Genomic DNA, 13180 nt, shown 5'->3' with positions numbered 1-13180 from the left:
TCTGATGTAAATCAAAGAATAACATTGGTTCAGATTCCACTGCATTCTCCCTGCAGCAGCATGTGGCCTAAATAGTGAAATGACTATCATTAAAAAGATGCTGTATGCACAGCACATGTATTTAAGTTGGGATGTTCGTTTGGCTCTTGTGATTAGGACTGAAGGGTATTTACTGGTTCACACCATTTAGTGTCAACTCATTTCCTCTCAGTAACACAGTAACTTACCCTGCAACTCAACTTCTGTTTCAAAGCTGTTGTATGTTATTGCTGTATAACATAAACAGTAAAAAAAAAAGAGTTACTAATAAAATGACCATAAGAAACACACAATAGTATAAGACTGTTGGCTAAATGACAGAACCACAGAATGGTTGAGGTTGGAAGGGACCTCTAGAGATCACCTAGTCCAACTCCAGATCCCTGCTCCAGCAGGGACATCCAGAGCATGTGGCACAGGGTGGCATCCAGGTGGGTTTGGAAGATCTCCAGAGAAGGAGACTCCACAACCTCCATGGGCAGCCTGTTCCATGATTAACATAGACAAAATGCCTCTGAAGGGAACTAATCAGATCCATGCATTTATACAAGAGGAGGATCTTCGGCTACAGCAAAACAGACGGTCAGTATACAATCAGCTCTTTTACATAGCTGAGCTATTAAACTTCTGAACACATACACCAAGCCAAACTCCACTTCCTGCCCATAGGCCTCTTTCAGAAACAAGGAAATGTTCCCATACTAATATGAATTCCAATTCCATCTCTGATTCAGAAGGCTTCTCAGCTCAAAGAGAACTATGACTTTACATTGCCTTCGTGGACCTCTCATTGGCATCTTGGAAGGCAAAGCCTGTTTCTAATGCTGCAATACAATGTTCAGAAGAACAAACCTCATAAAAATACATATTCACAGGACACAGAGCACAAAAACTGCAGCTAACTGAAAGAATAAGCACAAAATGTAACAAAACTGAAAGAATAAAGAAACACAGAGACATTAACTAATATTAGAAATCTTTAATTTAGAAGTTTAAATTAAGCCTTAGAGTGCTTATAAGCAATGTTATACCACTTTTAGCACAAGTTGGGCCAAAATCAATCATTTTTGTATAACTGTGTTTCTGGACACTTACAGCTGATCTTTACAGGTTCCCAGGTCATGTCCAGGAGTGAAGACCTTAGTTTCTCTAGAGGAAATAAAGGATTAAGGCACAATGAACTTCAAATTTTATTAAGAATTTCACTGACCAATCCTTATTTGTATACATGCACTACAAATAATATCTGAGAAAAAAAATGTAAGTAATTTTATGCCATAAAAGCTTATGAAATGGATCACATGAAAACTTTTGTTCTCCCACTGAGAGTGGAAATGTCTTTGTCACAAGAGAGCTTTCTAAGAGTGAAATTCTCACATATTGCACATCCTTCACCTCATTTTGCAGCACAGCTACGCTATGGACCAGACTGACTGTGCTGAGAAGGCAGCATCTCTGCATTCCTCTCATCTCTCATTTCTAGTACCAAAGTTGCTGTGCTCAACAGACAAGAGAGAGCACCTGCTTCTGTTGTGGGCAATTATTTGCACAGGAAGTCATGAAAAGGAGCCTAGAGAAAAACATAATGGTTGGATGCAGGCCTAATGGGACAAAAAGGTGCATCAAAACAGTTCCTATGTGCCCTTTTTTTCATATTAAAGTTAATTTATATTTTCATACAATCTGGCACATTGCACACCACCACTCAGTAATGTATTTGGTGGGGGGAGGGTGGTAAAAAGCACATTTTATTACACATTTGTGTAAATAAAAGGCATAAAACATAATGAACTGGATTGTACACAAGTACTTCTGTTCTCCCACTGAAAGGCTTCATTTCAGGTCTTTACCCTAGCTCCCGTATTCGGGCTTCAACGAGAGGCTTTCCAAGCCCCACAGGTTCACTCCCAAGGCTGGCCAGAGCTCCTGGATACGTCACCACATCCTCTGCCCTCTCCCAACTGCTGTTTTAACACACCCATCATCTCCACGGGGGCCAAACGAGCAAGAGAGACCTGGCTGCTGCTCTCAGGGCCCACTTTCTCTCAAACCAAGTCCCTGGAGGCTACAGCAGCACCCGCGGTCCCTAAACACCGCAACGCCACCCGCTCAGAACCGCGGCCGCGGCACGCGCCCCTTTGAACCTGCCCCCTGCCTGGGCACGGCCGTTGCGGCGTGCGGGCTCTCCCAGCGGCGCCTCCGCCCGCTGGCTTCTCCCCCTCGCGGCCTGGGGCCGGCCGGCCCGGACGGGACGTTCCACTACGGGCGGGAGGCGGGGGGGAGAAGGCGGGCGGTGCGCCGCTGGGAGAGCCCGCCCGCCGCAACGGCCGTGCCCAGCGGGGGGGCGCGGCTTCCGCGCGCCGAGTTTGAACCGGAGCAACGGCCGCCATGACGCAGTCTGTGGTGGTGCAGGGTAAGGGGGGCGGCAGGGGAAGGTGGCGCTCTCTTCTTCCTGACGCCTGAGCCGTGTCTCTCTCCCATTGCAGTGGGACAGTGCGGGAACCAGGTGGGCTGCCGCTTCTGGGACCTGGCGCTGCGCGAGCACGCGGCCGTTAACAAGGTAACGGCGCCGCTTCCCCCAGCGGTCAGGCCTTTGCTTCGTGCCTGGGAACGGCGAAGCTCGGTGGTGATTTGGTTAAAGCCGCCTCATTGTACCCTAAGCTCCCCATTGAGTTTTACGCAGTTTAGCTAGTGAACTCTGGTGTGGATTCACTGTCTCAAGCCTCTCCATCTGGAAGAATCCTTGTGCGAGGCCCTGTGTGAAGGGAGAGGGCTGCTTAATGCACTTCCACCGTGACTTGTGCTGTGGTGTGATTGGCCTTAAATTCAAAAAGCATTTGCACCCAAGCTCACCCTATGTTTCCACACCAGCATAGGCCATGTTGTGAAGTGACAGTGCGAAGCAGCTTGGAGAAAATTGGAAAAAAAAAAAAAAAAAAAAGGCACTCCTCTTTCCATACTGTTTCCGGCTCAATTGCATGCATGGACAAAGGTAATGGTGAGCAGTCCTTTTAGCTGCTCTCAGAAAGGCAATGCACAAAGCCCAAATGCGCATGGAGTCCCTTATGTCCAGTGTAGGAAAAAGCAGTGACTTCCAGGTTCTTCTTCAGGTCTCTGAGGCCATGGTAAACAGTCTGTAAAAACGTTATCAGTGCTGGTGTGTAACTTGTCAGGTGTCTTTCAGTTGTGGGGTGGAACAAGAAGTTTCAGCACCTGCTATTAGCCCTTAGTTTGGGAATCAGTGTAACATGCTTTTCTTTGCCCAGAACTTCATGGTCATTGATATAGCAGGCATGAAACTGTCCCAGTATTCTACCATTGAGGAACTAAGTCAGCTAAAAAGCAACACTTTAATAATTGCTTTGAGATCTGCATTGAAATTCTATGTCTTTAGTTAGGAAAAAGATGTATTTAGTTAATCTGCTGAAAACTTCATTTCCTAATTAGCTCCTCTGATCAATTTTTAATATCAAGTTGATGCTTCAATAAAGTGCTGTTTCTCTAATGCTGACTAGAGCTATTTAGATTGAATTTAAAGGTTGGTCCTGTTTTGAGTGAGATTTAACAGATAACCTCCAGCAGTTCTTACTCCATGAACAAGCACTGAGAGTTTCCAGTGTTACAAGTATTGATTTTATGTCATGTTGTTTGCTTCCAGAAGGGAATTTATGATGAAGCATTAAGCAGTTTCTTTAGGAATGTGGATACCAGGTAAGTTTTATCAATGGGCTCATTTTGAGTTTAACACAGTGTACCAACTGTTCTAGTACCTAGATTTAAGTTTTTTGTTTCCGATTATATTTAGTTTATACTAAAAAGAAAATGCTTTTTAGTCTTCTTTTCAGAGTACTATCTATCCTGTTCCATTTGAACTGTTTTGAGTGTATTTGATTTTCTTTCCTTCCATCCAAAAAGTGGACATTCCAGATTTGGTAGCTTTTGTAATTGCCAGTCATGTTTAGATTGCAAGCTCTCTGGTTACAAGCTTAGCAGTATTTATTGGAGAGTAGTAAGAGGAATTATATAGAAGATAGTCAGAAAAGGCCATTTTTACAGACTTGTCAGTTTCAAATCTTTTTTATTTGACTAATTTGTTGCATAAAGGCTAGCAGCTTTTTTTGTTGTTATCTTTTCATTACCTTTTATTCCCCAGTGTAGGCATAGTTTAGCCAGGCCAGAATATCTCATCCTTTGAGTGCAAAGGCACTAGAGTTCATTGTAAAAAACATAAGTGATGGAATATAATGCATGTATTTTTTATAAATATCTATATAATGCTCCCCTCCCCCTGACTGGCTCAGTATAACTAATCCAGGAAAAAGAGAAAAGAAAAGCTATGTCAGCAGAGGATGATTTTTGAAGTAATAAATATCAATGACATAGTAAGTCAGGCGAATTATTATGCTAGTGCAGTTGTATTGCCTTCATGACCTGAGCAGTAGCATAGTGCAGTGCTATCCCTATCAAAAATCCAGCAGTGCTGCTTGATGCACTGTGTTCCACCAGATGATGCAGCCATCCCCCATGCTAAGATAAAAGATAATGCTTTTGGCAATGCTTGTAGACCTACTACTGAGCAGACTGTTTCTGAAAGTAAGCCTTCAGTGCTTATCTTTTCAGCTTCCGAATGAAACGTTACTTAGGATATTTCTCACCGAGATTGGTTCCTGTATTTGCTTCCTTTTAGGGTACTCCGAGTTCCTAGCAGTATTTTATTTTCAGTATGTCTCTGTTTATTTTGTAACAGTCTTCTGAATTGTAAAGATTAAGGGCTGAATTTTGTTCTAGTATCCATTGTCTTATTTCTTAGTATGGTTTTGAGTTTCGATTTTTTTTTTTTTCCCAGAAGTGGTGGAGATGGTCGTGATATTTCCAAAGGAAAAATCTGCTCTTTAAAAGCACGAGTAAGGCAACCTATAAAGGTCATTCCTTTACATTGTATATTTATGTCTGACAGAGTAGGAATTTTCATAAGGTTCTTATAAATTAACATATTTTTCAAAAGGTACAGATATTAAAATATCTGCTATGCTGTCCTACTAAATGACTTCTAGCAAAGCAGTCAAGGTGAATTTTGCTAACTGATCTCCTAGTTAACTGCAACTGCAAAACAGGACCCTCTGAACACAGTAGAAACAACGTATGTTTTATCTTACAAATAATTTAATTTAAAATTTCTTTGTGTGATTATTTCAAATTGTGGCTTGCTTACTGACTGAATTTTAATCCTTTTCTCAAAGGCACTCTTGATTGATATGGAGGAGGGTGTAGTAAATGAAATTCTGCAGGGCCCATTGAGAGATGTGTTTGATAGCAAACAGCTTATCACAGACGTTTCTGGATCAGGAAACAACTGGTGAGAAGGAATCCTTCCTAAATCTTTGGAAAGCGTTTTTAGCGACTAATTGGATGGCAGTTGAAATGAGAATGATAACAGTAGCCTTCTGGCTCATTCTACTGCACCTGGAGTGCTACAACATATTACCTTTAGAGTTACTCTTGCCTAGAGGAAGGCTTTGAAAACATTTTTACAGGATAATTCACCCCTATATCATTTTCTCTATTTTTTTTCTTCCTCATTTTGAACTATTTAAAGAGCATAATTTGTATTTTTGTTCCTCTAACATTCACCTCCTTCCACTGGAATGAGTTATATGAACAAATATATGTTTAATTTCTAAGCATTACAGATTCCAGCTCTGTGCATATAAGTTACACTACTGAAAAAAGAAATCCAGGAAGTGGGTGATGAACATAATGAATTCAAAATTTTCACTGAGACGTTAATACATTTCTAATAATATTCAGTGTACTACAGTCTGGAAAGTAAATCATTGGCAAATACAGCAGAGGAAAATGCAGTACAGGGAATAAAGCATTCTATAGTCACACCATCTAAAAGGAAAATGTGTTGAAAATGTTTTATGTTTTTTTTTTAATTGCAAGTAAAAACTGACTTGCATAATACTCTAATTAAGATTCGTCCATGTGTTACATACTTACGTCTTCATTGTTAAGGGGGATGTAACTTCCATTCATTAGCAATTTTGAATATAATTTGATTATCCAACATGGGTGTTTATTTCTTTCTCATGCAAAACACTAGGACAAGCTCCAAAACTGTGAACTTACTGCTGCTTACATTCTCTGTATTAAAACCACGTTCTAACTTCTCTGTCCCATGGCATAGTCACAGCTTTGCAGCTTTCTTAAATCAGGAGTTGCATCAGCTCTGAACTGTTAAGCAATAACATAAAATCTTGAATAAAAGGAGCTGGAATAAAAAATTGAAAGGTGATTGTTGGGGGCATTTCTAAGTACTTTTCTTACTTTCAGGGCTGTAGGTCACAAGCTGTATGGCTGTCAATACCGGGAAAATATTGTGGAAAAGCTGAGGAAAACTGCAGAACATTGTGACTGCCTACAGTGCTTTTTTATAATTCATTCTATGGGAGGTGGTAAGTATGATTAGTATGAGTACACCTGCCATAAATGAACAGAAAAACCCAGATCTTGAAAAGAAGATCACTGTAATAGTCTACATCGTGTAGAATACCAAATAAAAATCTGCTAGCACAGTCCAGTTATGTGGACTTGGAATTATTTTTTGCTTGCTAAAAAACTGAGGAGCTATAATCATAAACTCAAGTAAGCACTGCCAAAACAAAAAAGTACAGCTTGTATTATAAAACGCGACAGAGTGGATGGGAATGTGGTAATGATGCTGATCAAAAGAAGGGGCACTGATCTCAGAACACTGTCGTTATTGCCGTAATCAAATTATTTTTAATTGTGATCAAATTGTTTTCAGGAAATATTCGAAGAAGTCTTCAGATGTTGCTTAACTTCCTTATTTTTCTGTCTTCTTTCCAACACAATCCCCTTGATTCTGGTGTAACTACACTGCTAATAAATCTAAAGGGAAAATCTTTTGCAGTGTCAATTTGTTATTGCTATCTTGTCACTAAGCCTTTCTCCTCAGAAACATGAACAAATTCAGTGTTTTGGCACTGAGCTTGTACTATCAATGATTATGATGTGGACACTGCAAATAGCTCTAAATATGACACAGTTTGGCCAGAGGCCTTTTTCTATTGTCATCTATTTAACTTGAGAGACCCTGCAGATAGTCTTGATATTACTGTAGAAAACTGCTGTGTTGTTCGTAGATGAAATTGTCAGCTGCTGAGATTGTTAGCTGTACAAGACAGAGAACCTACAGTTTAATTTTCTGACTTAGTGTTGATTAAAAAAAAAAGTGTCTGTTGGAGGCAAAGGGTTATGATATTTTGACAAGAGAATGAGCAAACTTTCTAAAGAAACCCTAGTGGGAAAGTAAATTTATAGACATATTTGACGAAGAGTTAGTTCAATGCTTTTAAATGTTGCCCTTCAAAATTCAAATAAATATTTTTAAAGTAATATGTAAAAGACCATGCTAAGAAAATTTTGGTTGGCCTAAACTATGGCTTTTTTTAAGACTTACTGTTTGCATAAGTTTTTGAGAATGTATATTTTATCCTCTCTAGTATGAGAAATACTTTTGTCAATTAAATTTTCCCAAGACAGAAATAATTTTCTGTCTAAATGTCTGTGCCAGTAGCCTCCACAATCTGAATTGTGCTGAATACTTCAATTTTTTTTTTCATATGTATTATTGAAAAGTTGTGCGTTTCCAGGAACATGGGAAACCTTTTATCTTCTCTCATTCTGCCTTCTCATTCATAATTATTTTTAGGGACAGGATCTGGTCTTGGAACTTTTGTACTGAATTTGCTTGAAGATGAATTCCCAGAAGTATATAGATTTGTTACTTCAGTTTATCCCTCTGGTGAAGATGATGTTATTACTTCTCCATACAATAGTGTTCTGGCTATGAAGGAACTTAATGAGCATGCAGATTGTGTGCTACCAATAGAGAATGAAGTAAGAAATAATATTCTGTTTCTGTCAAATTTTTTTAACCCGCATATAGGATGTGTTTCTTCCTTCTGTGTATTGAACTTAGAATCAAGTTTAAAAAGCATCATTTTATTTCTTAAAATGATAATTGAACACCTGAGTCACTTGCAGGCTTTTGAAATTAATCTAGTTATCACTTAAAAATCATTATTTTTTTCATCTTCAAAAAAGTCACTCTTCTATTCTCAAAAGTAGTCTCGGGTGATTTTCTTTTTTTTTTTTCTCTTGTCTGTTTGAAAGTAAACAGTGAAAGTCTCCTATATACTGGGGACAAGAATCTTAAAAATCATTTTAGCAGTTAATGTGTTAGTGTTATACACTAACACTATAGTAAAACTATAGTATAGTGTCAGCATGATACTGCAAGGGAAATGAATAACCCACTCCAACTACACTTGGCTTTCATAGTAAGGAATATGAGTATCATAGATGTACCAGGCCACATAAACAGCTAGACTCTTTTGAATCCAACTTTGATGACTCTCTCGAATTGGTTTTTGGTTATAAGAAAGTTAGAACAAGTGGAATATATTTAAAGAATATCTTTTTGCTTTCATGAGAGTTTGAAAATCTTTTTTAGAAGATAAACTTTTAGAATATCTGAAGAGAATTCAAATTTCTCTCCGAATTAAGCTGCGTACATTTGGGGGACGTAAGGAGCAAACATTTAGAAACACTTAAGTCGACTGGAATTGTTTAAAGGTTGGACTTAACAGGTATCCTAGCACAATCCTTGAACTAGAACATCCTTGTCTTAGTTTTTCTTTGAGTTTTAAGATTATTTGAAATTAAAAATTGAGGTACTGAATTTGAAAGCTGTGTGCCCAAGACTCTTTGTATGATTTCTGGTTTTATCTTTCTCTCAAAGTCTTTGTTCGATATAGTTAATAAAATTCAGCAGATGGTCAATTCTGGAAAGCTAGGATCAATCGTGAAGCCAAACAGCTTGTTAACATCAAGTGCAAGCAGTACAAAAACTGTACAGCAGAAGCCATTTGATGCTATGAATAACATCATAGCCAACTTGCTGCTGAATCTTACAAGGTAACGTTACAGGTTATTTCTCTGTAAAAGTCATGTTGCTGAAGGGAGGTTGCACCTCTGATGTTCAGGCCTACAACATCTCAAAGAATTTTGATTGTTTTCAATTTTATATTAACTTCCTCTTTTTAAGAATTAATTTAGCCTTCAAGTATAAGGAGATAAGTCACATGTCAGTCATTTTGCTGTAACTGTGATAGTCTTAAGAACTGAAGACAAGATCTGCAGGCAAAAGCCTACTGTGGAAGACTAATACTGGATGGAGCCCATGGAGATTAACCTTTCTTGGCCAATTTTTTTTTTTTTTATAAAAGTCATCAGACAATTCTACTGCCTATATCGCCCACATATGGAGGAAATTCCTGGTAAAACATACCTTTTACCCTGGTAAAAAATACCTGGAAAACATACTGGTCTGCTTTTCTTAAACAATTGGTCAGAAATATTTAAAGTCACATGTTTCATTATACCTGTTATTAAAAACGGTTTCAAGCACTTGGGTCCACATACGGAAAAACAATGCTAAAGGCTACAACCAGAAAAGTCTTATTCTTGATGCTTAATTATTATGTTATGAGAAATGCAAGGAAACGAGAAATGGCCATGTTATCTCCACAGCGTTAAAATTCAGTATTTATTGTTACAGTTTCACATTTCTTGAAATGATATACTTGAACTCTGTTGCTTTAGTGTTTCATTTTGGGGAACAACTGAAAAATACACATAATGTTTATATTACAAAAGTGATTTACTTAAATAGTTTTAAAACAGTTCTGTTATCTTTTCAGCTCTGCTAGGTTTGAGGGTTCACTTAACATGGATCTTAATGAAATCAGCATGAATTTGGTTCCCTTTCCTCGACTTCATTACTTGGTTTCAAGCTTGACTCCTCTGTATACTTTGGCTGATGTTAATGTACCTGCTAGAAGGTAGGAGGAAGAGGTTATTAGCAAACTGTCTTTAGATTTTAAGTTTAAATTCTTCCGTGGTTTTCATTAAAAAAATCTTTCTTCAGGAAAACTAAGTGTAGAAAATCTGGAATTTTGAAAGGGAGGAGATAATTAATTTTGAAAGCCTGCAAAATTCAAATTTGTCCTGCCGATATTGAGAATGCCCTCTGTCCCCATTTCTTTACTTATGGGTCATGTTCCCATCCCTTCACAAGCACTTCTTGTGACCTTCTGGAAATATTAGCACATAAAATTGGTTTGTTCGGTTACATTGGCACACAGAGCACACTGGATGTATTTCGGAATGAGGTGGGAAGAGTAGTCGTTTATGTCTTTTTTTTTTTTTTTTTTTTTTTTGGCAGATTGTTGGGAGAAGTGATTTGGAAAAAAAAAACAACAACAAAACAGGAGAACAGGGCTGATATATGTAGATAATTTGGAACAAATAAAAAAAGAATGGCTTAAATGTTAGATGCTAATGTGACTTGCTTGAGGAGATAAGAGAGGGAGAATACGGTCTGTTGTGTCATCTTTTAAAATAGCCATTCAGGATAAAATTTGAATAAGTGGGCAAAAATATATAGGCTGTATTTTTCTAAATCACTGACCAAAATTAATGTAGTGATATGATTTATTGCTCCCTTTAGACAGTGAAGCAGAACAGGCAGATGATCAGTTCTATAAAGGTCTGCAGGACTTCGGTATTTTCTTGTCAAATCCTCCACAAGCAGTGAGTTTGTCTGCTCAAACTGTCATATAACCAGAACCTCAGGTAGTTAAACCAACTTAATATATATATAAACCAACTTAAATATATATATATTTTTTAATGTAACCATTGACATAATGTCCTTACTAAAGGTCTCTATTTTAATCTGCCATCTTCTCTGAGAAGGGCTCAACACTGGGTTTTTCATGAGAGAGAATGGAGAAATATGGTCTATTTATCAAAAAGAAAAAAACCACTAATACTTCATACGAAGATATAAAAAAAAACATTTTTTCTGCCATTCACAATTTAAATGTACCTTTATTTTCAGATCTTTATGAAACTTTCAATCTCTGAAAATGGGAGTTCTGAAGAATTATATAACCTGCCTTAATAAGGTAATTCCACTTTTTCTTGACACAGGTTGGATCAGATGTTTTCAGATGCTTTTAGCAGAGATCATCAACTAATTCAAGCAGATCCGAAGCACAGTCTCTACCTTGCGTGTGCACTTCTTGTTAGAGGAAATGTTCAGGTTTCAGATCTTCGCAGAAATATCGAAAGGTTTGTAATACCACACAAAATACTCATGGTACTTATTCTAGAAACTGTTGCTAGTTGTCTACAGTGCTCTTTTCATCTGAAGAATTTTAAAGCTAAATAATTTTACTCAAACTATTTTACTTAATTTCAAAAGAGAAGAAAATGTAGATAGTTTACTTTAAAAAGCATAAATAGTTACAGCGTCCTTGGATTTCCAAATAAATGGAACTGACCAGATGTCCTTGAGCTGCTCCTCCCATCCTCAGAAAGCCCAACCTTGTCCAGGTCGCCTGCCAGTATGGGATGTTGGAGGGAGGGGCTCTGTACTAGAAGCTCTTTCATGTGGGTAGCGAGCCATCCTTGTTTTATCAAGCATGTGTTGTTAGCATACCATTGCTGTCTCTGACATTATTGTAGTAGGCTATGACAGGAAGGGCAAACTTCTAATTAAGAATGAATTTTACATGTAGACACAGGTGCACAGAAAATTCCTAAGAGTCAAAAACATTTTGCCTACACTTGAAGTATATAGGTAGACTGACTGCTCCCTTATGCTATTAACCTAACCCTTTCATGAGACTCAGAGTGCTTGCAGTCCCTTTTATAGAAATAAGTGCCTTGTAACTTTGCTTTTCAAAAACTGATATGTTAAATTAATAAAAAGCATTTTAAATTTAAAATACATAAACAATTTTAGCCTGAAGCCTAGAGTGTTTATGCAAAGAACTAGTCATAACTGGATTTCTTAGTGCTGAAAGTTTAAAAGTCAACCTTTTGAGACTGTTAGCAAAGGAAACTTAAGCTTTATGTTCTTTACGTTCCATATGCATCTGTAAACATCTCAATTATAGGTTGAAACCTTCCCTGAACTTTGTCTCGTGGAATCAAGAAGGATGGAAAACTGGCTTGTGTTCAGTACCTCCTGTGGGCCATTCCCACTCACTTCTGGCTTTAGCAAACAACACCTGTGTGAAACCAACTTTTATGGAACTCAAAGACAGATTCATGAGGCTCTACAAGAAAAAGGTATGGCTCTGTCATTAATATAGCATTCATAGCCACTAAGCATTGCTGTCTTGCGTTACTGGGAAACAAATCTTAATTTTAACAAAAAGAAGTGGTAGCCCAGCCCAGCTCATGGTACTTAACAAAGAATCATTTCAACAATTGCTGCATAAAAAGCAAACCATTTATTTACCTCTACCTACAAGACAATACGCATATTTTCTTAAGCAATGAGTTAGTATCTAGCAGATGCTAACCAGTTTGTTCAAGCATCCCTCCGTAAGTCAAAATTTGAAAAGTTCCAGAAGAACTCAGTAGCCTTAGAAGGTTGCTACTAAAATTGCCAAGTACATTAGCAGAGGATTGAAACCAGTCTTTAAATCAACTTTCTACAATGTTTTACGCTACTCTCTTTGATATGGCAAATGAATTAAGTCAGGTGCCAAGAAAGCATTAAAGCTGAATTTCTTATTCTCATAGGCTCATCTTCATCATTATCTGCATATAGACGGGATGGAGCAAAGCTGCTTCTCTGAAGCCATATCGTCTTTGTCTGACCTAATAGAAGAGTATAATGAACTGGATGCCACAAAAAGTGGGCCTGGAATAGATCCAGCAAGACTGAAGATCGCTGTGTAAAGAAGGAAAAACTGTTACTTTGCTTTTTTATTTTATTTTTTCTGAGCATCCAACCACTTCAGTTAACCAGAATGACCTGCAGAGTGCCTACATCTTGTCATTCTGAAATGAGACTGGGACAACTGCCTCCTCAGCTCCCAAAGTGAGGGAGGGTCATATTAAATAGTGGGCCCATCCTGTAAAAGATTTGAAAATGTACTGCTCTCCTGCGTCTAATGATGGAGGAACTCAGTAGAGAGGCATCCTACTAACTGTAGAATTGTCATCATGCTGTAAGGAGAAGAAAGCAAGT

At 38.0% G+C, this 13180-nt stretch overlaps 1 protein-coding gene across 1 annotated transcript; it reads left to right on the top strand.

Moving 5' to 3' along the window:
• Nucleotides 1-2425: 2425 nt before the first annotated feature.
• On the top strand, nucleotides 2426-12925 carry TUBE1 (tubulin epsilon 1). Its single transcript, XM_088522061.1, has 12 exons — nucleotides 2426-2452; nucleotides 2526-2599; nucleotides 3698-3750; nucleotides 4886-4943; nucleotides 5280-5395; nucleotides 6376-6497; nucleotides 7778-7965; nucleotides 8870-9045; nucleotides 9831-9971; nucleotides 11125-11265; nucleotides 12096-12270; nucleotides 12730-12925. The coding sequence occupies exons 1-12, from the start codon at nucleotides 2428-2430 to the stop codon at nucleotides 12886-12888; spliced, it is 1428 nt and encodes a 475-aa protein (XP_088378187.1). The 5' UTR covers nucleotides 2426-2427; the 3' UTR covers nucleotides 12889-12925.
• The last annotated feature ends 255 nt before the right edge of the window (nucleotides 12926-13180 follow it).

The sequence above is a fragment of the Tinamus guttatus genome, unplaced genomic scaffold, assembly GCF_059628265.1.
Source record: "Tinamus guttatus ecotype Peru unplaced genomic scaffold, ASM5962826v1 Tinamus_guttatus_pri_ptg000010l, whole genome shotgun sequence".
NCBI lineage: Eukaryota > Metazoa > Chordata > Aves > Tinamiformes > Tinamidae > Tinamus > Tinamus guttatus.
Note: the sequence above shows the minus strand (reverse complement) of the source record. Positions and strands in the feature narration are given on the sequence as shown.